General features: G+C 44.2%; 1 protein-coding gene and 1 long non-coding RNA gene across 2 annotated transcripts in view; one reads left to right on the top strand and one right to left on the bottom strand.

Moving 5' to 3' along the window:
- On the bottom strand, nt 1-10,162 carry LOC311585211. The gene is made up of 4 exons (XR_014775141.1): nt 4,699-10,162; nt 3,211-3,391; nt 2,611-2,756; nt 1-1,101 (listed from the first exon to the last, which is right to left on the bottom strand). It is a non-coding gene; the product is annotated as an uncharacterized lncRNA (long non-coding RNA).
- ATP6V1B2 (ATPase H+ transporting V1 subunit B2) overlaps nt 4,473-25,528 on the top strand; it is a 26,777-nt gene continuing 5,721 nt past the window's right edge. Inside the window, exons 1-11 of the mRNA XM_084760156.1 lie at nt 4,473-4,654; nt 10,624-10,679; nt 16,361-16,459; nt 16,919-17,012; nt 17,147-17,224; nt 17,439-17,578; nt 17,832-17,933; nt 18,627-18,724; nt 19,242-19,365; nt 23,239-23,389; nt 24,957-25,039. Of these exons, the coding sequence (XP_084616282.1) occupies nt 4,519-4,654; nt 10,624-10,679; nt 16,361-16,459; nt 16,919-17,012; nt 17,147-17,224; nt 17,439-17,578; nt 17,832-17,933; nt 18,627-18,724; nt 19,242-19,365; nt 23,239-23,389; nt 24,957-25,039 (1,161 nt within the window). The 5' untranslated portion in view covers nt 4,473-4,518. The remainder of the gene's footprint in view (nt 4,655-10,623; nt 10,680-16,360; nt 16,460-16,918; nt 17,013-17,146; nt 17,225-17,438; nt 17,579-17,831; nt 17,934-18,626; nt 18,725-19,241; nt 19,366-23,238; nt 23,390-24,956; nt 25,040-25,528) is intronic.

The following is a 25,528-nucleotide window of genomic DNA, read 5'->3' on the forward strand; positions in this document are numbered from 1 at the left end:
TTTATGCCCATGGAAAGAGGACATATGCAATGTGCCCAAATGTGGAATCCAGAAAAGGGCACCGGGTCTTCTGGAGCTCGAGTTACAGGCGGTTATGAGGTAATCCTATTCCTTTAAGGTATAGCCTCTCCCAGAACCTGAAGCTCCTGTTTCCTCAGATAGGCTCTAGCCTCTCTGGTCTCCTCCAAGCCCATCTGAGAAAGCGACTGATGCCATGACGGAAGTACTCTTCAGGCCTTGGAAGCCGTCATGTCGGCAACAACACCCACAAAGGACCACCGAAGTCCATAACTCTGGACCAGTCCCTTGCTTTTTGGCTTCTGTGGTTCTGTTTCTGGCTAACTGTTCTTGCTAACTGAGGTGTGTCGACCCCAGGACGAGTTTTTGTTGTTTGGTTTTCATTTTGTGTGTTTGTCCGTTTCTCCTTAGCGCTTGGGTCCTGAGCACCCAGTGTGGTAGATGGTGGCCTAATAAAGACTTTCTATTGGCTTGAAGCCGTGTGTGAATGTTCTCTCGTCGATCCCTCACAGCCCCGGGACATAGTAGGTCTACAGGCCTATGTCTCAAGACCTTAATTATCAGAAAAACGTGAAGACGTGGATTCTGCTCTGCAGAGCTCCTCTGTTTGTGGGGATAATTTCCAAACACAAAGCTCCCTAAGTAAATTCCCCTTTGAAGTGCATGATCTACCCTGACCACTTCAGAGCTGTTACTTCTTGCTCACCACAGGAATTTGCAGATTGCTCAAGACTTAACGAGAAACACCCAAGCACTGCTCTTCACCCCTACATCTTTTCCAAATTGTTTTTTTGTTTGTTTGTTTGTTTGTGTTGTGCTTTGCAGTGCTGGGGACAGAACTCAGGGTCTTATACATGCTAAGCACGGGATCTACCACTGATCTCGCCTGCTCCATCTAGCTCAGTGCAATGTATTCATGGCTCAGAGCAAGAATGTGTCCACACCCTTGAGATTCTCCAGTGACCACACTACGTTGAGTTCGCTGGCAGCTAGGCCCTTGCTTGCAGAAGGTGTCACTCGAGTGCTGTTGATTCTCTGAGTGCATTACAAAGACGAAGGACTTTGATGGCTCTGAGATTCTGACTTGGAGACGATGCAGGGCGAGGCCATGAGGAAAGAAAGGCAGAGATGAGCCATGTTAGGGTGTGTCTGGAGCTCCGCCTGGAAACCCAAGATGCTGGGATACAGTATATCTCTGGTCCGCTTTTTTTATATCGCTTTACTTTCCCAGAATTCTGTTTCATCTCCTGTAAAATGGAAAGAAACATCTGCTCTCTCTCCATCCTAGAATCTAATGATTGTAAACTAGTCCTACAGAAAGGACAGTCACATAAGGAAGCCCATTATTTCACATGTGAGTAGCATTTTCCAGCAAATAAAGAAAGACTCACATTATATGGGGAAAATTAAGTCACCGGCGTGAGCTCTTCTTGCCTTTCCTTCCTTATTCTTCTTCCTCAATAAATATTTGCAATAAAATACAATTTCCTGCCAGAGTTGCGAAGTACTACTAGCCTAATATTAAACGCTTAGGGAAACCAGGCTTAGAGGACCATGTTCATAATAGCAGCTTCAAGACATGGAGACGGGAGGATAAGGAGCTCAAGGCCGTGCTCGTGACATAGCTCCACAGCAAGGGTGAGGCCAGCTGGGTCTACAGGAAACTGCCCCCCTCCAAAAAAACCCTAACTAAATAAACACTTAACAGATACATATAACATAAAATATTCCCTGCTCACACATGGCAAGTGAGAGACAGAAGGAACTGAGGGTTGTTCCAAAGTCACAGTATTCAGAGAGACAGTCAACACTGAAGCCAGGCTTGCTGACTCCAAGTCTCGTGCTCTGACCACATTCTCTATGGCTGGGCCAGCTACCTTTGCATTCTTTGGGAGTAAAGGAAGGCACCTTGAAAACATTCCATGTAGAAGTACAAAGACATGACACATTTCATTCATCTGATAGATGTGTATTAAATACTGGCTGCAAATTAACTCTTTAGGTGCTTCAGATAAAAGACACAAGGACATTTCTGCTTAATATGAGTTGGTTAGAGTGACATGTCATTTAGCGCTCTCTCTCTCTTTCTCTCTCTCTCTCTCTCTCTCTTCGGTTTTTCAAGACAGGTGTAGCCCTGGCTATCCTGACACTCACTCTGTAGACAAGCAAGGCTGGCCTCAAACTCAGAAATTCTGAGTTCTGTCTCTGCCTCCCGAGTGCTGGAACTAAAGGTGTGCGCCACCATCACCCGGCTGTCACTTAGCTCTTAAAAAAGAATCGAACACAGTGATTCTCAACCTGTGGGTCATTACATCAGATATTTGCATATCAGATATTTGCATTACTATTTATAATAGTAGCAGTGAAGTAATTTTATGGTTGGAGGTCACCACAAACGAGAACCTGTACTAAAGGGTCTCAGCATTAGGAAAGCAACATATAGTAATTAATGTGTAAATGCTTATCAATCAATAAAAGTATATGAGTAATCTCAAACAAGCAATATATATAGACTTGCATGCATAAGGCTTGCGTGACATCAAGCTAGCCAAAATCCCAGCACAGATGAGGCAATGTCTCCTGATGACTTACCCTATCTGTAGGAGCTATTGGCAACAGATGGCTGCTGAGGAGAAGGGAGAGTCAGTTTTGTTTAGAAATATGGTCCTTGAGAGGCAAGCCATGTAGATGGTCCTATACCCATGCACATACAGGCAGCACAAAGTTGACTCGATATACTTAAAAACAAAACCAAAACCACATGAACGTGGGACGGATACAATGGCAGAAGACAGGGTAAGAATTGAAGGAGAGAGACTTGGGGGGTAGAGTCAATCAAGATGTGTTATACATATGCATGGAAGTCTCAAATAATAAAAAAATAAAAGAAATAAATAGAATTTACTGTTTGCATTCTTTACCTCTTTTAATACTTCCATCAATTTTATAGAGGACTGAAGGATCATTATATATGGAAATGAGGTGCACTCAAAGTAGACGTTAAGTAACCCAAGAGCATTTACTTCATTTGTAGCACCAATTGAGAGACTCTTAGCTGAAATGCTTGAGACTGGGAGTGCTTTAAATCTCTAAATTTCTTTTTTTTATTTGGGAATATTTGCCTTTACATAATGGTATCTCTTGCATATAGGCTCTAAATCTAGAGATATGTCATTTATAGTCCATACATACCTCATCTATGGAGCCCAGAGAGAATTTTATAAACGTAAAGTAATTTTGTGAATGAGGCTGTGTTCCAGGCTATGGAATTTTCCATCTGTGGCATCACGTTGGCACTCAGAGGTTTGGATTTTCTAGCATTTTGGAGTTTGGATTTTCAGGTTAAGAATGACTAACCTGCTCACCACCATGGCTAAAACAAGAAAGAGAGGGAAATTTCATCATCAAGCTCCTCTTTTTAATTATCTGAGACAGGATCTCAGGTAGTACAGAACTTCTCAAACTCCTGTATCACTGAAGATGAGCAGGAATTGGCTTAAATTGCTGGCTCTCCTGCCTCTACCTCCCAAGTGCTGGGGTCACTGCCGTGTCTCACTGTGTTCCCCTTCATAAGCGGTCCTAGTTTTTTTGAGACAGGGTTTCTCTGTGTAGCCTTGGCTGTCCTGGACTCACTTTGTAGACCAGGCTGGCCTCGAACTCACCGCGATTCACCTGCCCCTGCCTCCCGAGCCTCTTCTGCTCTTACATTATAAACACAGCCACAATCAGTTCACTGGGCTGTCTGCTTCCCGCAGCCAGCTGGTTCTTCTGTTTGTTTTGTTTATTTCCTTGTTTCAAAACATCATCTCACTATGTAGCCCAGGATGCCTCAGAAACTCAGAGACACCTTCCTGCCTCTGCTTCCTAAGAGCTGAGATTAAAGGCTTGTGCCACCACCACGCTAGGCTAATTTTATCACAGCAACAGAAAACAAACTGGAACTCCCTGTGTGAGTTCCACCCCCTGCACTGGTTTTCAAGCCTGCACACGAATATGCAAGGCGAGTCTGTTGAATAAGCTGCGTAGAGGATAAACTGAAATAAACTATGCCACAAAGCACGCCGCATTAGCAACCACGGGAATAGGTTTTTCTGTCTTCTGCTTTTCAGGGTGGTTTCCACAGTTTGACAGTGGACATCGGTTGTGTTTTCTTATGCATGTTTTTTTTTTTTCTCCCACCTCCTCTTTCCCTGCATTGCAATGAATGTCTTTTTCTTTTTCTTCTCTTTTCTCTATCTTTCCTTTCTAGCCTCCTTCTCTTGTCCAGCTCCCAGCACTCTGGTCAGCTCCCCGTAGCTCGCCTGCGCGCGCGCGCGCGCACACCCTGCGCCGCCCCCGCAGAGCTCCAGTCACGAGGCTGGAGGCGGGGCGCCGCCGAGAGGGCGGGGCCTCTGCCGCAGCTTCGCAGCGCGCATGGGCGGAGCCCGCCGCACGGGCCTCCCTGCTATATCTGCGCCTGCGCCGCGCTGCTGCGGGGCCAGTCGGGACGGAGGAGACAAGATGGCGTTGCGAGCGATGCGGGGAATCGTGAACGGGGCCGCGCCCGAGCTGCCAGTGCCCACCGGTGGGCCGATGGCCGGAGCTCGGGAGCAGGCGCTGGCAGTGAGCCGGAACTACCTCTCCCAGCCTCGTCTCAGTGAGTACGGCAAAGTGAGCGTGTCCGCCTTGGCTTGCGCTCACCTGTCCAGCCAGCCGGTCGGGAACCGGGATTCATTACCCTCATCGCGCAGTTCACGAGCACCCATCTAGTATTGCGGGAGCATTTCCCTGACTTAGGTGGGCCGAGGGCGGGAGCACCGACTGGAACCTTCCCCTGGGCTGAGTGGGCTCCTGACAATTGCCCCACCCTCTCCGAGGTCCCCGGCGTGGAGGATTCTCAGGCACTTGTCTGTCTCTGCGGGCCACTTCTTGTCACCTGGCTCGTCCTCTGCTCCTGGCCTCATTTAAAGGGCTCCCGGTCACGGGAACGCCCCCTCCCGTCCCCTCTCCCGAGGACCTCTGGGCAGGTGGACTGAGCAGAAGGTGGAGTGTCATCGCTGACGTGGGCAGGCCCGCAGCTGGAGGGAGATGTGGCTTATTCTGTAGGGACCGCTTCACCGGAGGACACCTAAGATACCGGAGAACCTTAGAGCTGAAAAGTACCCTTAGTCGTGCAGTCCCACCCTCGCATTTTACAAGCGAGACGCCCGAGGTTCTGGAAAGGAGAGGCCATGCCAGGCTTCAGCCATCTGGCTACTGGCAATGGAGGAACCGAAAATCGAGGTTTCTTAATACTTGCTTGGTCCTCTGTCGCTTCTTGCGTTTACTGACCAGCTAGCCAAGCTCGGTTGAATGGAAAGTTGCTTTGCAAAGCCCAGAAGCTTTTCCCCATCTCTAGTGTTATGTGCATTGGCTTAAGTGTGTAGTGATTATAAAAGACGTCGGGTTTAAGTAGACAAGTCAGTCATTCCCAAAGAAATTGGCTGTTTCAGTTGTAGAGCATCGAACCTTCACAGATCCCTTGAAACCAGGGAGAGAGCTTTGCAAAGAGTCTTTTTTTTTTTAAGATGTGTTGTTTTCCAGGTAACAAAATTGCATTTGCACTGGTTAATTGCCAGCCTGTCTCTGCGGGTGGCTCATTGGTTTAAAAGAATTTAAGATGAAGGGTTTCAGCTAGGCGCACTCCAGCCTGGCTAATCCTGTCCTGAGCTGTCAGTGGGTCATGTGGTAACACTGCCTAGGGAAGGAGGAAAACACGTTGGAGGCTAGATTGCTGAAACGGCGCCTTTTAGGCATTTTTTAAAGAGTATTTGCTAGAATTAGAGAATGCCTGTTAGGGGCTCGTGTGAGCTGAACGAAACGTTGAGAAAACTGACAGATTTATACCTGAGAATTACACATTCTCAGGAATTGCGTTTATTATGTTTGCTTTGCTCTGGGCAAAACACATCGACACTGTTGTAGCTTCTAGGGGAAAAAAATGTTAAAAGGTTGCAGTAGTCTGTTTCCATAAAATAAATCATTCAGTGTCAATAAGAGAATGTAGAAAAGCCCTTCAGGGATATAAGTAGTGTTTCCCCACCTTACATGTGCTTGGCCAGAGGGTGAAAAGTTTGTCCATTGGAAAGTTCTGCTGAATAAACTAGCTGAAGGTGCTTAACTTGTCCTCTTTGCATCCTCAAGCTCAGTGTCTGCCCCAGGACGTGCTCTGTAAATTCTGTAACTTGCAGTTCAACTTGTCCTAGTAGTTTAGTGTGTCAATTTTTAATATAGAAGGAATTTGCGGGAGTTGGAATAAAGTACTTAATCGAACAACAAACTACATTTAAATATCATCTTTTACTGGGTTTGTTTTGTTTTTGGTGTTTTTGTTTTTTGTTTTTTGGCTACATTTTTATTTCAGTCAATTTTAAATGCTTCTAGGTAAATATTAACATCTCAATTTTATTATTAAGGTTTGATGATACTATCTAAAATGGTAAATTATTATAGTTAATTGATATACATCCTTTGAATGAAGGAGTAGAGTGATTTTTTGGCAGTTGCCCTGTGAAAAATTAGATCCTGCTTTAAAGCAACTTCAGGCTCATAGGACTGTTTAAAAAAAATGGAAAGTAAAATATCCAGGCTTGAAATGAGTAAGCTTGAACAGAACACATCCTTTGGCTTTCTGACAGTACAAGGTAAGAAAACTTTGCCCTTCCTTTAAACCTTAAGAAAGATCAGCAGTGTCCACAGAGCCATTAGAGCAAAATATGTTGAGCTTGGCTGGTTCCACTTCTCTAGGACCATGTGTGAGCCAACCTTAAGTCTCTTTATCACAACGCAGAGCTCCCGTAAAGATACAAAAAGCCCGCAGTAAGGAACTCTGCTTGCTTTTCTTCTAGAACCTCCCTTTCAGGTGTTGGTTGCTCAGGTTAGTTCTCCGCTCTTGCACAATGGAAGGGATGGCTTCCTGAGTTTTTGTTTTGCTATGAAGGTGGTGCCTGAGGAGCTGAGGCTTATTGTGCAATGGTTTTTACTTTATGTCACAATCCTTAAGGATGTTAGCAGTGCTGAACAACCGCTCTCCCTGCAGGAGGAAAAGCCAGTCATATGACAGAGTCTGTGCTTTCCCCCTACCCCCTCCCCCTCTCCAAGACCGGGTTTCTCTGTGTAGCCTTGGCTGTCCTGGAATTCACTCTGTAGAGCATTCTGGCCTCTAACTCAGAGATGTGCCTGCCTCTGCCTCCCAAATGCTGGCATTAAAAGCATGCGCCACCACTGCCTAGTGCTCTTTAAAATCTTTGTGGTTCATCAAATTTTGTTTCTTATTGGTTGGCTGGAGAGCAAGTTGTTTTATATGTTTGAGAAAAGCTGTGTAGTCCTGGAAGTCACTATGTAGACCAGGCTGGCTTTGAACTCAATAGATCTGTCTGCCTCTGCCTCCCAAGTACTGGGTTTAAAGCTCTTTGTAGTTTCTGCTTACAGGTGCTTGCAGTGTCAGTGACTTTGCTGTGTGACTTCTTGGATGCCATACTTTGAACTGGTATCTGTTTCCAGCTACTTAATGGTTATCATGAGGAAGGCTGGATGGATAGTGTTGAGGGGTAAACGATGGTACCTGATGTTTTTCCTGCTCGTTTTTCTTTTTGAATATTTTCACTGGCATGGAAAAGGGGAAGGGGTCCGAGACCAGGTCTCTCTGTGTACCCTTGGCTGTTCAAGACTCGCTCTGTAGACCAGGCTGGCCTCGAACTCAGTGATCCGCCTGTCTGCCTCCCAAGTGCTGGGATTAAAGGCCTGCGCCACCATGCCCAGCAGGGCTGGCTTTCTTAGGTAATTGTCTTTTTGCATCAGTTTCCAGTACAAGTACTAGGAACTGTGTGATCTCCATGTTTTAAGTTATACTATTACCAGTTAGAAACATTTCAGGACTATACAGTAGCAATTATGTCATTAAAGGAACGCAGTACCAAACTTTTGGTAAGATAAACCAAAGATATTCCATTTGGTAACATTTCTCAGGGCTTTGGTGTCTGAAAGTTAGTAATAAGATTATACCCGCCTTCCTTACCTTACAGTTATTTTGTAAAGATAAAAACCAAATAATCTGAAAATGCTCGGTAAAATGTGCCCCACTCTCCACACAGGTTTGGAGGTATTTTCACTTAGTTCAGGCTATGAGATCCATTGGCTTGGTCCCTGTGTGCCTCCTCCGTACACACCAGGTCCTGTGCTCTTCAGACTGCCAGTAAGGGAAACTGCATCTTGGCTTGCTCAGCTTGTATCTGCTTGATCTGTACGACACTACAATGGGTTCAGTAGCCACCCACACTGAGTTTGGGGCCACTATTCTAGCAGCCGAAAGTGCTGGAAAAGGGCAGCCTTGCTGCAGTGACAGTGTAGTCACCAGGGAAACTGCCTGGCCCAGCACACTGTAAACATCTTGCTCTTTTCATAGGTGAAAGTGGGTAGTGTTGCTTCGTAATTCATTTTTTGAGACGGCCTCATAGTGTAGCTTTGGCTGGCTTTGAGTTCACAGGCTAAGTGCTAAGACCAGGGGAATGTGCTGTCATGCCCAGCCTCAGCATGTGGCTCTTAGAACCAGGGAATGTGCTGTCATGCCCAGTCTCAGCGTGTGGCTCTTAGAACCAGGGAATGTGCTGTCATGCCCAGCCTCAGTGTGTGGCTCTTAGAACCAGGGAATGTGCTGTCGTGCCCAGCCTCAGCGTGTGGCTCTTAGAACCAGGGAATGTGCTGTCGTGCCCAGCCTCAGCGTGTGGCTCTTAGAACCAGGGAATGTGCTGTCGTGCCCAGTCTCAGCGTGTGGCTCTTAGAACCAGGGAATGTGCTGTCGTGCCCAGCCTCAGCGTGTGGCTCTTAGAACCAGGGAATGTGCTGTCGTGCCCAGTCTCAGCGTGTGGCTCTTAGAACCAGGGAATGTGCTGTCGTGGCCAGTCTCAGTGTGTGGCTCTTAGAACCAGGGAATGTGCTGTCGTGCCCAGTCTCAGTGTGTGGTTCTTAGAACCAGAGGGTGCTGCTCTACAAAAGCTAGTTCAGTCGTAAAATTTGCCTCAAGTGGCTGGAGACAGGCTTAGGGCACAGGTGCATGGAATGAGTTTTCTCTTCTGAAACCAGGAACAGTGGAGCTGTTACTGGTAATTAGTAAATTTGTAGTGGTTGCTTAATTAGTTTTCCAAAGGCTATGTATTCATTGTTGCAAATTTGGAATTCTTTTTAAATTTTGTGTATTTATTTATTTTTGCCTGTTTGCTGTTCCTGGTATTAGACTCAGGATCTCTGAACCTTGTCTCCTGTAATGGATGGCAATTCTGCTGTTTGCAGGAAAAGCTGTGACTAATGCTTCTTTTTTGGTCATGTGCTTTGCTTGTGACTGGCAACTTCATAGTGTGTAATGAGTTTGATTTTTAACCATGAGACTCTGAGGCATGGTTGTCAGTAGTAGAAATTCAAAGAAAGTGCTGTCTTTTTAAAAGTAGAGAATTTTAAGTATTGGAAGCATTTTAATGAAGTGTTTCTCGACAGAGTTTCTTATCAGTCCAAATAATCCCCTCCCCTTTGCCTTAGGCTTAGGGAAAGTTTTGAAAAAGTCAGATTTCCATACTTTTTTAGAAGTCGGTAATGTAGCTCTTTTTTTTTTTTTTTTAACTGGCCTCTTTAATCTGATAGTAATATTTAACTCTTTTGTTTCTTTTTGAGATAAGGCAGCTGTGTAGCCTAGGTTATCTTAGCCTTCCTGGTTTGTAGGCAGGGGGTGCTGTGCCCTGCTGACTTTTAAATATGTTTTATGGTATATATCTTAGTTGTTAATGTTTCTTGGCTGGTGGTCACTTACACCTGCAATCCCCAGCACTTGAGAAGCTGAGGCAGGGTAGTTGCTGCAAATTCAAGACCAGCCTGGGCTGTAGAGTGAGAGTGTACGTCAAAAACAAGAAAAGAATACTTTATTTTACTGGATGAGATGGTACACACCTTTAATCCCAGCACTCAGCGGAAGGAAGACTCTCTGTGTGAGTTCAAGGCCAGCCCAAGATACATAGTGTGAGACCCTGTTTAAAAAGTAACAAAAATATATACCTTATTTGACCCCTACTAGTTTTCCGGGGAGGCCTCTCTGCAAGGATGCTGCCAGGAGGCCTCTCTGCAAGGATGCTGCCGGGAGGCCTCTCTGCAAGGATGCTGCCGGGAGGCCTCTCTGCAAGGATGCTGCCGGGAGGCCTCTCTGCAAGGATGTTGCCGGGAGGCCTCTGCAAGGATGCTGCCGGGAGGCCTCCTCTGCAAGGATGCTGCCGGGAGGCCTCTGCACAGCTACATTACATTGCCACATTGCCGTTCTTCTGCCCCACACGAAAACTGAGCTTTTAAAGAGAAGCAGTCTCAGTGCTTACGTTGCGTCCTGGGTCCTGAGAATGGTGGCTTACTTAGAGTAAGCTCCAAATGTCTTTGAAGATGGCTATTGAAAAGTTACACAAGAGCAGTCGTATTTTAAATTGCATTGAAAATGTGTGTAGCTTTTTGACTGTCCATGTTCTCATAGGGAGATGAAGGGGAGGGTGTTTTTGTTAAAAGCAGAGAGACATGTTAACTCACGCTGTTTCACTAAACAATACTCTTTCTTTCCAGCCTACAAGACTGTCTCTGGAGTGAATGGTCCGCTAGTAATCTTAGATCATGTGAAGGTAATGCCACATCCATGTGGTCTGACTGTTGTTGTACCTTGGGTGTCACCAACACTTCTAAAATTTGTGTTATGCATTTTTAAACTGTTCTTCAGTATGACTGTAAGTACTATTTGTAGGAAAGGAAGACCTAAAGTCAGAAAACCACATTCCAGTACTGAGTTTAATATATATTTCTGTTTATGATCTCAAAGTCCCTTGTCTTCCAATTTGGGGGAAAGAGCTTACTTAATATGTCCATAGAAGGGAGAACAGCAGTAGTGAGTGTGTCTCATAACCTGAAGGATACTGTCCAGAGATGCAGCATCTTGCGACCATTGTGTTATACATCTTTTTAAAGTATTTTTTCTCTCTACCAAATGTTAAACTCTTGAGTAAGTAAACATACTTTATCTTTGAGAGGCTGACATGGACATGCAATCCCAAACAGAGTGGTGTGTCTTAAATTAGTTGTAAGGGTCTTTAGTGAACGTCTTGTTCTTCTGTCTGTGTCTACTACTAACTTACTGTTCATTTTAGAAAACGAGGCTTGGACTCTGGTTTCTAAGTGGTTACTCAGACCTGATTTACAATCAAAATATCATCAGGGAAAAATAAACAGTACAAACAAAAATATTTTAACAAGACAAAAGGAAAATGATTCAGAGAAAGTAATTAAAATAGTGTGCTTCGTAGAGTTCTCTTAGTGGCTGTTGGGGCCGGGCTGAGGGACACAGTTATTAGTTTGTTGACAGATGTTAATGATGATCATTTTTTTGTTTTGTTTTGTTTTGTTTTGTTTGCGGGGGAAGGGGGTTGGTTTTTCAAGACAGGGTTTCTCTGTGTAGCCTTGGCTGTTCTAGACTCTCTTTGTAGACCAGGCTGGCCTCGAACTCACAGCGATCTGCCTGCCTCTGCCTCCGGAGTGCTGGGATTAAAGGTGTGCGCCACCAAACCCGGCTGATATTTTTAACATGTGACCCTCTGGAAGCAGAAAATAGAGAAACATTTTTTAAAGGGCAAAGTGCATATTCCCTTTAATTTTATCAACAATAATGTTTTGATTTATGATAAGGGGTTTTGTTTGTTTTTCAAGACAGGGTTTCTCTGGGTAGCCATGGCTATCTTGGAACTCACTTAACTCACAGAAATTTGCCCGCCTCTGCCTCCCAAGCTGGGATTAAAGGTGTGTGACACCAGGGACAGGCTATGACAAGGGATTCTTACAAAGTAATCTTGAGAGTAAGCCTAGCATACTTGCCCCTGGCTCAGAAGGAGGCTTAGGGTGTCCTCTACCACTCTCTGTTCAGTCCTCTGATGCAGGGTCTTTCCCAGAACTAACAGTGTGCTTCTAGCCTGGAAGCCCTTAAGCCCAGCCATCCTCCTGCCTCCACTCCCCTTTGTCTACCAGGAACACATCAGCCAGTCAGCATACTTAGGAGTCCCTAGTACACGGGTTCTCAGCCTGTGGGTTGTGACCCCTTTAAGGATGGTATGACCCTTTCACAAGGGCCACATATCAAATATCCTACATATCATGTGTTCACATTATGATTCACAATATTAGCAAGATTAGTTAGGAAGTAACAACAAAAACATTTTATGGTTGAGGGTCACCAAAACATGAGGAACTCTGTTGAAGTGTTGCAGCATTAGGAAGGTTGAGAACCACTGCCTTAGTCACATTCTTTTTTGTTTTGTTTTGTTTTTTGGATTTTTCAAGACAGGGTTTCTCTATGTAGCCACATTCTTTTTTCAAACTAGTGAAAGCTACTCGGTTTCCTCTTGGCTTCTGCTCTCAGAACTTCTACACCAGGTGGACAGGTTCTCCCTCCACAACAATTGAGTCGAGTTTTTTAGTAGACCTGAAATTGGACTCATTTCTTACACACTCCATTGATTTTTTCACATACGTACACGGTATCTGCCTCACTCATACATGGTGGGTATCTAGGTAGGCACAGCTTTGTCCAACATGGCTATAAATCAAAGGGTCTCTTCGTTTTCCTTAATTCCCTAGAATAGCTCGTCCAAGTAGAAACACAGTTACTTTACCATTACTGACTTACTTTAAAAGGCATACTGAAAAGTATAAGTGAACAACCACGCAAGCAAATATATAGAGCCCCAAGGAGTCCTGAGTACAAGACTTATGCTTCTGCCCTGAGGAGCTGGGTGTGCTGTCTGTCTGCATGTCGCTAATTCTTTGCAGACAATAAAATTCCCAGCTCCTCAGTCAGGATTTTTAAAAAAAGATTTATTTATTTTTATTCTGCCTGCATGTACATCTGCATGCCAGAAGCGGGCAACAGATCTCACTATAGATGGTTATGAGCCACCACATGGTCGCTGGGAATTTTAAGTCATGACCTTTGAAAGAACAGCCAGTGCTCTTAACCTCTGAGCTATCTTTCCCTTCAGTCAGGATTTTGTGTGTGTGTGTGTGTGTGAGAGAGAGAGAGAGAGAGAGAGAGAGAGAGAGAGAGAGGGAGAGAGAGAGAGAGAGAGGAGAGAGAGAGAGAGAGAGAGAGAGAGAGAGAGAGAGAGAGAGAGAGAGACAGGGATTCTCGAGACAGATTCTCTTGCAGTCCTAGCTGCCCTAGACAACTCAGTCTAGTTCAGGCTGGGCTCTAACCCACAGAGATCCACCTGCCTCTACCTCCTGATTGCTGGGATTAAAGGCAGCAGCTCCAGTCAGGATCTCTGTGCAGCTTTCATCATGGGACTGTTGTCGGTCACATTAGCGGCCAGTCTTGACTAAGTCCATCTTAGTCTCTCTGCCCTCCTCAAAGATCAGGGGATAGGATCTTTGAAACACCTAGCCTTCTGTTTCTGTTCTCGGTTCCCCTGGACAGTGGACACCCTGCCTGATGGCCACCCTCGAAAAGTCACTAATTAAGGTACAAGAGTGATTGAAAGGACTTGCTATGAATAATGAAAGACTTCCTTTCACCTTGATTGTTCTAGATATCTAGGAAAGGCCAAGAGTTTTAGGAGCTCTGACCACGAACTGAACTAAATGACCACTAGGGTGAGAATGCTCACCACCATGGCTGTCCATCCTTGTGGTTGGCATCGGCAAGCGGGGAACAGAGTGAGCGTGTAAAAAGATGGGAGAGACAGCAGCTGTCACTGTTCTGCGAAACCCCGCGTCACCAGGACTGTTAGGGGCAGCAGGGTAGAAAAGGGCCTCACGACGCAGGGTCAGTTCACAGAAGCCATCATGGTCCCTGCTAGGTGTGGCCTGCAGGGAGGAAACTGCAGGGCTTACCGAAATACATGGAAATGCCGCTGGTTTTCAGTGATTCCACTGAACTTTGAGTGAATAGATTGAAACTTGTAAAGGAAAAAAAAATGTTTATGAGCAGCTAGTACAGTCAGGATGGGGCAAGGAAGCACGGGCTTTAGTGCAGCCATGTAGCAAGGCTATGGGGCGCAGACAGCTCTGAGCATGAACGCTCTTCCGTTGTCTGTCTTTCTTTCATGAGACACTGTCTCATACATATTTTGGGTTTTGGCTTTTTGTTTTGTTTTTTCCAAGACAGGGTTTCTCTGTATCCCTGGCTGTTCTGAAACTCACTCTTTAGACCAGGCTGGCCTCGAACTCAAGAGATCCACCTTCCTCCTGAGTGCTGGGATTCAAAGGCCAAGACACCGTGCCCAAGACATAATCTTGTTATGTATAGCCACTCTGGCCTGGAATTTGCAATTCTCCTGTCTCGGCCCTCTGAGTGCAGGGATTATATCTGGCACACATGAATTTTTGGCATGGTGAATTGGCCATTGGGAGGCCATGGGAAACTTTTTGTGCTCATCAGTTGTTGCTAGAGCATTCATTTCCCAAATAAAAATGAAAAAAATCAAAGCAGGAAGTTAAATCCATGTAAGTGAAACATCAGCCTATTAGAAGCCTATTAGAAAACACCGAAAAACTGTTTATGACTTTCAGGCCGAAGCTTTTTCTAGATAAAAGATAAAACCATAAAGAATGACAATACCTTTATTCCATAAAACCTTATATATCTCTGTGGGATAGAAAATGCCATAAACAAAATTAAAAGATAACAGTGCTTATAAGAGCACTAATGTCAGTCCACATTCTATAAAACTACAAATGAGTAAGACACTAAAAGATTTGCCAAAAAAAACAGAGGAGGGTTTTTGTTTGGTTGGTTTGTAGTTGGGGTTTGGGGGGCTTGGTTTTTTTGTTTGTTTGTTTGTTTGTTTTTGGTTGTTTGGTTGAGGTTTTGTTGTTGGTTGGTTTTATGTACTCGTAGGAGACAGTGAGTTCATCTGTTGCCTTTGCAGAATGATTGGGTAGAAAATGGTACAGTATACCCTTCATGTGCACACACATTCACCACTTGTAAGTGGTTTGCTAACTTTTGTGAAAAGTTGCATGCAAAATGAGGGTTTATTATATCATTACTGTGGAAGTGTGACGTGAGACAGCTCTGCGTTTCATCAGGTTAAGAGCTAAATTACTATGATATGGTCGTTGGGTGATTTTTGGTTGTTTTTTTGTTTTTTTGTTTTTTTGAGACAGGGTCTCACTGTGTACCTTGGTTGGCCTATTAACTGTGTATCCCAGGCATGCCTCTGCTTCCTGAGTGCTGATATTCAAAGCGGGTGCTACCGCACCCAGCTAGGTTATTAGGCTTTAACTGTGTCAGTTGTGTAAACATTAATTTTGAATTCCTTACTTATTAATATTCTAATGTCTCCAAAATGCAAAGGTCTTAGAAGCCCTAATTACAGTAATTTGATTGAAGGGAATTTCTCCCTCAAATCACAAAGAATGATACATCTTTTAATAGGCCATGTTGGTAGATTATGATTAATAACCTGACAGTGTATTATGTTAAATATGGGTTTTTACAGAAAAGGAAGTTGCCCAATAATACATCAGAAACTTTGTCAGTTAAGAACATAAAACGGCAACTTAGCTGGGTATGGCAGCTCGGGAGCTTGTAATCCTAGCCCAGGGGGTTTACAGACAGGAGGCTTGGGAGTTTGAGAGTTTGAGGTCATCCTCAGTTTTTAATACACAAACACACACACACACAAACACACACACACACACAAACACACAATCATATATATGCGCATGTGCGCGCACACACAGTGAGTTTGGGACCAGCTTGGGTTACATTACATCGTGTCTCAAAAATAAACAGCAAAAGGCTAGATGGGGATGTGAGGTAGGAGGGAATCTTGTGGAGATACACATTCTTACATAGAAAGCCTTATTATCTGTTTAGACTAGATTGAGGGAGACTTTGCAAATTCTCTTAGTCTGATAATTACATTCCATAGTAATGTTTTATCCTCTGTCTCTGCTGTGAGGCCTAGGAGAATATAGGTACACATATCCCAGAATGTGAGCATCACTCTAAGTGGTGGAGACAGTGTTGTTGGTAATTTTATATCCTCTATAGCCTCAAAACCTTAAGGTATACACACACAGGAAAAATTTAAATGCATGTGCTGTTTTGGCGGGATAATCCCCTCTCTCTGTGCCTTGCATTAGTTTGCCACGTCGTATGCCACTGACTTAAGTTACAGGGATCCCTGTTCCACTCCGTGCATTTGTGAAGGTGGGGAAGTGCGTAGACAGCAAGGCCGCACGGTAGACGTGTGTGGAGTAGGTTGGGTAGCTTTTGGAGTATTGATTATTAATCCTTCTCTGTTTTCCTACTTAGTTTCCCAGATACGCTGAGATTGTCCATTTGACATTACCGGATGGTACAAAAAGAAGTGGGCAAGTTCTAGAAGTTAGTGGCTCCAAAGCAGTGGTTCAGGTGAGCATCACTCAGAACTGTTAGCCATTTCCTAACCAAAACTACATAGTGAGTCCATGCAGGTGGTGCTGGAAAGCCACATGTGCTGACGGTTGGAGGCGATCACAGTGATGCCCAGCGCAGATCTGTTGAGCTTCCTCCTTATGACTCATGGTTTTTACTGTTATATTTTTACAGGGAAAGAGAAGTTTCTCAATATGAACCCTATAAAATAGTCTAGAGCAGGGATAGGCAAAATTTCTAAGTAGCCTTTTTTTTTGTCTAGTTTTGTTAAGATTTATAAGATGACCAAAAGTTCTTCAATTTTCTTTCTTTTTCATTGTTCTTTCTTTCAACCATCCGCTTTACACGTAAATGACATCCTCAGCTCCTTGTGATATTTGACCCTGCAAGCAGGACCCTTGGTCTAGTTTGTGTCCCTGACCTCTTACCCTCCTGATTGACTCTCTTTCTTGGTAGGTATTTGAAGGGACGTCAGGTATAGATGCCAAGAAAACATCCTGTGAGTTTACTGGGGATATTCTCCGGACACCGGTGTCCGAGGACATGCTTGGTGAGTGGCCGTCACTTTCCATTCTGCACACAGATGTGTTTCCTTGTCAACATATTTATATAAAATCGAGAAGAATGCAAACACAGATTTGGCAGCCTGGCTCTACTCTGTTTTGTCTTGTTGCTGTTGTATAGGTCGTGTATTCAATGGATCAGGAAAACCCATTGACCGAGGTCCTGTGGTGCTGGCTGAAGACTTCCTTGACATCATGGGTAGGAGCAGCAGATGGGTTTCATTGTTGGGGAAAGTAACCCTGTCTACTGGGAGCCTTGCCAGATAGAGAATAATTACGGTAGCATTTAAAGTAGATAATTTAAGTACAGAGAAATTCTCTGTGTAGTTCTTACCTTTTAATTATTTCTACTTCTAACCATGAGCAGTGTGCAGACATACTAACCTTTTCCCTCTCTGGAACACATACATCAGGTCAGCCGATCAACCCTCAGTGTCGGATCTACCCAGAGGAGATGATTCAGACGGGCATTTCTGCCATCGACGGCATGAACAGTATTGCTAGGGGTCAGAAAATCCCCATCTTTTCTGCTGCTGGGCTACCACACAACGAGGTGAGAGCTAGGGTCCCTGCTGCGGCATGCCATGGGAGAGTCTCTAAAACTTACCCAGCCTGTAGTTGGTGTCTTCTGCTCACCTGACTCAGGCATGTGCGTCTTCTCTCCTGATTCTACTTCTGTATCACGGTGAAAATCACAGTGTTGTCAGCTGAGTTTAGTAATTAAAGTATTTAAGGGTTAAGAATAAGTTATTTTGTGTCAGAATATGATTTTTAGTTTACAGCTTCCTTCTTTTCATCCTCAACAGATTGCAGCTCAGATCTGTCGCCAGGCTGGCTTGGTAAAGAAATCCAAAGATGTAGTGGACTACAGTGAGGAAAATTTTGCCATTGTGTTTGCTGCTATGGGGGTAAGAATGTTCTTCTGTTGGGAATAACATAAAATTAACTGTTATTAAAAAGTGATATGTTGTGCGTGGTGGCACACTCCTGTAATCCCTGCACTGTGGAAGGCAGAGGCAGGTAGATCTCTGTAAGTTCGAGGCCAGCCTGGTCTACAAGGTGAGTCCAGGACAGCCAAGGTTACACAGAGAAACCCTGTCTTGAAAAAAAAACAAAAACAAAAAAGAAGAAAGAGGTGATAAACTACACATACATAGTTCACTTTGTTCCTTGATAGAAATATCGCATCTTAGCATTTTAGCAAAACCAAGGAGCCAGATTTACTACGTAGCTACAACCTAACAATCCTCTGCATGCCCAGAGTGCTTTACTCTGACCTACATTTAAAAAGAAAAAAAATAAGGCCGGGCGTGGTGGCGCACGCCTTTATTCCCAGCACTCGGGAGGCAGAGGCAGGCGGATCGCTGTGAGTTCAAGGCCAGCCTGGTCTACAAAGTGAGTCCAGGGCAGCCAAGGCTACACAGAGAGACCTTGTCTCGAAAAAAAAAAAAAAGAAAGAAAAAAAAAAAAGAAAAAAGAAAAAAATAGATGTTTAGATTTTTAAAAGATAAAACAGTTGAGATTCATAGCTTGGCCTTCATTAAAGATAGATGTTGAGAATTTTCTTTCTCCTGGCATCTAATGAAGATATTGATATTTAGGTAAACATGGAAACAGCCCGGTTCTTCAAATCTGACTTTGAAGAAAATGGCTCAATGGACAACGTCTGCCTTTTTTTGAACTTGGCTAATGACCCAACGTAAGTAAATAAGATCACTTCTTTCTGTTTGAGAAGACTGGGGGTCAGAGGTGTCCAAGAAGGTAAATATTGCAGTGGTGTAGCCTGTATTTAAATTCTGCTCTGCTTCTTGCAAGCTGTTTGGCTTTGTGCAAATTCATAGTCACGCAGACACGGAAGATCCTAAAATTGACCAGTAATACTTGACTAGATTGCTGCACGTGGTAAACAGCAACATACACAACAGCTATTGGGACATAATACATCACCGGTAAATAAAATTTTCTCCTTACCTGGGAAATGCATAACCCATTTCCTTCCTGCGCGTTTTCTCACCACCTCTCTCAGCTTTGAGAAACAGTAGCTCTGAGAAATGACAGGCATCTGTAACATAATTCAGCCTGTGGCAGTAACAGTGCTGTAATTGCCTATAGAGGCCTCTTCAAAGTCATAAGAATGTCAGAAGGAAATCGCTGTTGTTTTCAGAACTGTTTAGGTTCTGGCTTGTGTGTGACCTGGGACTTGTGCTTCCTTTCAGCATCGAGAGGATCATCACCCCCCGCCTGGCTCTGACCACAGCTGAGTTTCTAGCTTACCAGTGTGAGAAGCATGTCCTGGTCATCCTGACAGACATGAGCTCGTACGCTGAAGCGCTGCGAGAGGTAACTTCTCCTTCCTTCCTTTATTTTGTTCCCTCAAACAAAATAGGTCAATTTGTAGGCCTAGCTGGACCCTCTGTAAGTTTCTGTTTGAGCTTGTTGCTGGCTAGTGCGTAGGTTATCATCATCAAGAAAGATAGAACTAGTTTCTTTTTTCCTTTCTGGCAGTTCGAAAATTTTAGAGGAGGACATTAAAATTAATAGCCTGCTGTCACTCTTGAAGTAAGACAGTGAGTCTCAGCAGTTAAGAGCAGTGGCTGCTCTTCCAGAGGACCTGAGTTCAATTCCCGGCATCCACATGGAAGCTCACAAATGTCTTTAACTACAGTTCCAGGGCACCCAATACCCTAATACATACATGCAGGCAAAATACCAATGCACATGAAACAAAAATACATTTTTTTTTAAAAAGTAAGAAAGCACCACAAGCTAGTGATAGTGGTATGCTCCCAGGAATTCCTGTCCACAGTGTGTGTGCGCACACGTGAGTGTGTGTTTGTGTGTGTTTTAACCCTTTTCAGATTCCTAATTTTTAAGAAAATTTATGTGTATGTTTACATGTGTCTGCATGCATGTATGCACTCACAGAAGCCAGAAGATAGCATCTGATCCCTGGAAGTGGAGTTACAGAGAGATGGTTGTGAGCTTCCCAGTGGCAACTGAACCGAGGACTTCAGCAAATGATCTTACCTGCTGAGCCATCCTGCCAGCTTCTTGGGTCTCTATTTTTAATGAATAAGTGTGTGTGTGTGTGTGTGTGTGTGTGTGTGTGTGTGTGTGTGTGTTCATTCATTTGTTCTGTTTTGTTTTGTTTGTTTGTTTTTTTAAGACAGGGTTTCTCTGTGTAGCCCTGGCTGTCCTGGACTGGCTTTGTAGACCAGGTTGGCCTCGAACTTAGAGATCTGCCTGCCTCTGCCTCCTGAGTGCTAGGATAAAAGGTGTGTGCCATCACTGCCCAGGGTTTATAGTATTTTATTTTAACTATTTTTTAACATTTTTTTTTTTAGACTTATGTGTTTACTATGTATAGTGTTCTGTCTGCACATACACTTGCAGGCCAGAAGAGTTCGTCAGATCACATTATAGATAGTTACAAGCCACCATATGATTGCTGGGAATTGAACTCAGGACCTTTGGGAGAGCAGCCAGTGCTCTTAACCTCTGAGCCATCTCTCAGGCCCATTTATAATATTTTAATAAGTGGTCTGGTAACAATTGTCTTTGGAATTTTTTTCTTCAGAAAACCAAATGTTTGTTTAATAACAGTTGTAACATTATCCTCAGCAAGAAGTGTTTGGGTGTTTTAAGACAAATTCCTGGTATTTTTAATAAGCTAACTCTTGAGTGCGTGAAAAGACTTATGAGGAAATTTGATCTCTAAGACCTAGATTTTTTTTTTATAGTTTATTCACATTATATCCGGATTTTTTTTTTTTAAGATTTGTTTATTATTATGTATATAGTGCTTGCCTAAATGTACACCTAGAAACCAGAAGAGGGGGCATTAGATCACATTATAGATGGTTGTGAGCCACCATGTGGTAGCTGAGAATTGAACCCGGTTCCTCTGGAAGAGCAGACAGTGCTCTTAACTGCTGAGCCATCTCCTCAGCCCAGCATCCCGATTGTTACCCCTTGCTTATATCTTCCCATTCATTCCCGCTGTCCCTCCCTCTTCACCACCTTCCCCTCCCCTAGTCCTCTGACAGGGGCCCTCTTCCCCCATCCAACCACAGCCTATTAGGTCTCATCAGTACAGCCTGTATTCCCTTCCAAGGGGAAGTGATCAGATCGCAGGCACCAGAGTTCATGTTAGAGGCAGTGCCTGTACCACCTGCCACATGAAAAATGAGCTGTTCGTCAGCTGTATCTGAACAGGGCAGGGAGGGGGGCCCTGGGTTCTCTGCATGCACTGTCCTTGGTTGGTGCATCAGTTTGTGCAGGCTCCCCTCCCCCCCCCCCCCCCCCCCGTCCAGATCTGCCAGGCTTGCCGGTCTCCTTGTGGAGCTCCTGATCCCTCCGGGTTCTTCCATCTGTCCCCCTCTCCTATATGACTATCGGGGCTTCATCTAGTCCCAGCATCTGTCCGATCCCCCTCTGGGTAGAGTAAGACCTAGATTTTAAAATCCCCAAGATCAGGGCTGGAGAGATGGCTCAGCTGTTAAAAGCACAGCTGCTCTTCCAGAGGAACCAGGTTGAATTCCTAGCAACCACATGGCAGCTCACAACTGTAACCCCAAGATCTGACACCCTCACACAGACACAAACATAAGCAAACCCACCAATGCACATAAAATAAAGATATAAATAAAATCCCCAAGATCATGACCACATTGTCAGTGTTCACATTGACTCCTTGATGGAATAAGAATCTTCAGTCATAAAAACACATCAGTACTTTTGTTAAGGAAAACAAAAATGAGCTATGAAAAAAGATCATTTTTTAAAGATAAACAATTTATGAACCTAGGTTTACTTCACATTAGATCTAATAAGCATCAAAGTATTCTGCCAGATTGTCATGGCAGCTTTATTCTGCATTGATGACCACAGGTCTGTACATCACACTTTGAGTAACATTGCAAGAACCCTGCATTGCTAATCCTCTGAGGTTCTTGAGATAGTAAGAGTTTTGCAAGTACCTATATTACCATATGTGTGTCCCTGAGGAAATCTGTAATTGTTTTTGTGTGTGGAGGGATAGACCCCTGGCTCTGACCAAGGCCATGCGTAGCTCAGTCTGTCGTTGAAAGCTTACTACGGAGCTGAGATTGACCTTCAGCTTCCATCTTCCTCCCTCTCCAAAGTGTTAGCATTCTAGACATAGGCTGCTACGCAGGGCTCTGGGTTTTGATCTTCAGAAGCTTCTCTGAGCCTCAGTTCTGTCTGTAAGTCTGAGATAAGCTTTCTTGTTTGGCTGGGGTAAAGATTTGACTGACTAATGTGTGATTGTAACATGTGTTTGGTTCTTGGTGTGTGTTCCTTCTTTTAACCTTAGTGGAGACTATTTTATATAAAAATGGATTGTTCTACAACAGGACATGGTGAATGACTTGAAAATTTAGGCTTTAGAATGAATTGTGCTTGACTTACAGGATTATAGCCAGAGTTTTTTCTAGTAAACATTGTTGCAGTAAAATTTTAGCAGGAAATGTAATTGTTTTATTTTCTTATTTCATGTTTTTGCCTTTGAGACAGGGTCTCAGTGTGGTCCCGGCTGTCTTTGCACTTAAGAGACCTCCTGCCTTAGCCTCCCCAGTGCTGGAATCACAGGTGTACCCAACTAAATTTCTTTCATAGAATTTATTTATGTACACAGTATTTACTATTGGCACTCACTATTTTTAAGCATGTAAGTGAAGCCCTATGTAAGGAGCCCTAATGAAAACCCCAAACTCCAAAGATTACCATCCATTCAGAGTGGAGAAAAGTATAGTCACTAGCAATACAGGAAATGACTACACGGAGTAAAGCTGAAGGTAGCATCGCCCTTCAGCCCCAACAGAATTTCTGGTTCATTTTAATTTTCAACAATCTTGCTTTACAACCACGTAAATTAATATTTTGTTGCGCATATTCAAGCAGACATTCTTTTTTAAAATAATTTATAATTTTTTTATGTGCATTGGTGTTTTCCCTGCATGTATGTCTGTGTGAAGGTGTCAGATCCCCTAGAACAGGACTTACAGACCGTTGGGTGCTGGGAATTGAACCCAGGTCCGCTGGAAGAGCAATCTGTGGTCTTACCACTGAGACATCTCTCCAGCCCTTCAAGCAGACATTCTAGCCAGAATTTTTTTTCCTCACCCTGATGTGACTTTCGTACTCTGATGTGTCTTTTCCTTACTCTGACATTCTTCCTTGATTTGCTATTAGGTTTCAGCAGCCAGGGAAGAGGTTCCTGGTCGGCGAGGCTTCCCAGGCTACATGTACACTGATTTAGCGACCATCTATGAACGTGCTGGCCGAGTGGAAGGTAGAAATGGCTCCATTACCCAAATCCCTATTCTCACCATGCCCAATGATGGTAAGTTTACGTCTTTGATTGTACTAGACTTAATCACTGGTGTGTGTGTGTGTGTGTGAGAGAGAGAGACAGACAGACAGACAGACAGACAGACACAGAGACAGACAGAGATTTGGGGTGGGGGCATGCTTTCTATAGTGTGCTTGTAGAGGTCAGGGGACAGCTTGGCCAGAGTTATTTCTCCCCTACTACATAGGTGCTGGGGACTCAGTTAGTCAGGTTTGGCGCTAAGTGCTTTACCTGTGAGGCAGCTCAATAGCCCTGAACAGTCAACAATCTGCTTTTTTGAGTTGAAATTCTTCTGAGAGCTTGACCTTAGAGATTACTTACAGCTAAACGTCATTTTCAGTGAAGATTATTTCTAATTATCTTTATCACTCTGTGAGAAAAGTTATCTTCTTTGTAATTAGAATTTTAAATGTTCATTTATGATGTCATTATTGAATGCCTGCTGCTTTCAGAGCACTGTTTTAGCTATGCAGAATTTCTCTACTTAAAGTAAGCTGCTTGGGTTTTCTTGTGAGCCAGTCATTTAAACAGTTAAACTTGCAGTGAGAGCCTAAGATACTCTGTCAGCTGGCTCAGTGTTGGAGTGCTCTGTGAGTCAGCGCGGAGGAAGCAGCGTGGTTTGTTGGGTTAGGGGGCGGTAGTTCTACAGCCCACAGTCTGGATGCAGAGCCCACAACAGCAGCTGGGCTACACTGCTTCTGACATACCATGACCTGTTCCAGAGGTGCAGACACACAGTGGCCGTCCTCTGTCCGCAGGTTAGAAGCACACCACTGGTCATGGCCTTTGAGCATCATTGCCACGCCTGTGTGTCCTACACTTGCGTAGAGCCTTGTGCTTATGATGGCACTTTGTGTTTTAATTAGAAAGCGTGTGACTAGGAGGAGTGTAGCCAGTTTGCTTCACAGTGTGCAGCGTGTGCTGAAGCTATTGTCACTGAACAATGAAATGGCTATTGAATATGGTAACTGCTGGGCACATTGCCCCATAATTAAACTGAAGTTGATTAAAGTGAAGTTTGAAATCAAGCCCGTCAGTTTCATCAGCCTCACTCAGGTGCCCAGTAGCCATACTTGGCAGATGCCTCTCTGTCCTGCTCCCATGTCTGTTGCTGTGATACAGCACTGATACAAAGCATCTTAGGGAGGAGGGGGTGTGCTTCCATTATAATTCCAGTTACATTCTGTTACTGTAGGAGAGTCAAGGCAGGAACTTACAACAGGACTCACTTCATGCCCACGGTTAAGAGCAGAGAAACGTGAATGCTCGGCATCCCCGCTCCTTCACACAGTTCAGGGCGCCCGCCTAGGGAGTGCTGCCGTCCGTGGTGGGCTGTCTTCTCATATCAGTGATTAGGGTACTTCCCCACAGACACGCCCACAGACTGACCCACCAGGGCTCCCTTCCCAGGTTACATGCAGTTGATATTTAAGCTAACCGTCATGCTGACAGCTAGACAGTGCCAGTGCAACCTCACAGAAGAGGGTTCTCCGCAGCTCTCACAGGCAGTGCTGGAGGCCGTAGCCGTGTGCCTAACACCTGTGTCTTCCTCTGGCAGACATCACTCACCCCATCCCTGACTTGACTGGCTACATTACTGAGGGCCAGATCTACGTGGACAGACAGCTGCACAACAGACAGGTACTGACACTTGAACAGTGCTGTGGGGCGTGAGGCCACTCACTCACTCTGTCCTGCCTTCATTTGCTCTTTGGGACGATTTTGCTTAGGAATATCAGTGTGAGTTGTTTTTAATATGGCTAAAACTGTCATTTCTATAAGCTAAAATCTTGCAGTGGGCAGAGTGCCAGAATTAAGAATTACCGTTTTTATTTATTGTGCCTTTGAATGGGGTCAGTGGTCTTAAGGAAATTTTTTTGCCAGGAATTCTGTGCTAAAAATATTATATGACATGATCTGCCAGTCATATTACTTAGAAAACAGAATTTTTACTTGTTTTATAACAGATTTCCCAAATCAGCTTTGAGGGGGAAATTATTATAATCTTTTTATTTTGCTTATAACATTTTGAGTCCATGCAGAAAATTGTTTAGATGGACACTAGGGTAACCTAGGCAGTTGAAACTTTAGGCTGTCTCTCCTGGATGAGGAGGCCTGGTGGCACTCAGA

Source organism: Acomys minous (genome assembly GCF_964271855.1).
Source record: "Acomys minous genome assembly, chromosome: 15".
NCBI classification, from domain to species: domain Eukaryota; kingdom Metazoa; phylum Chordata; class Mammalia; order Rodentia; family Muridae; genus Acomys; species Acomys minous.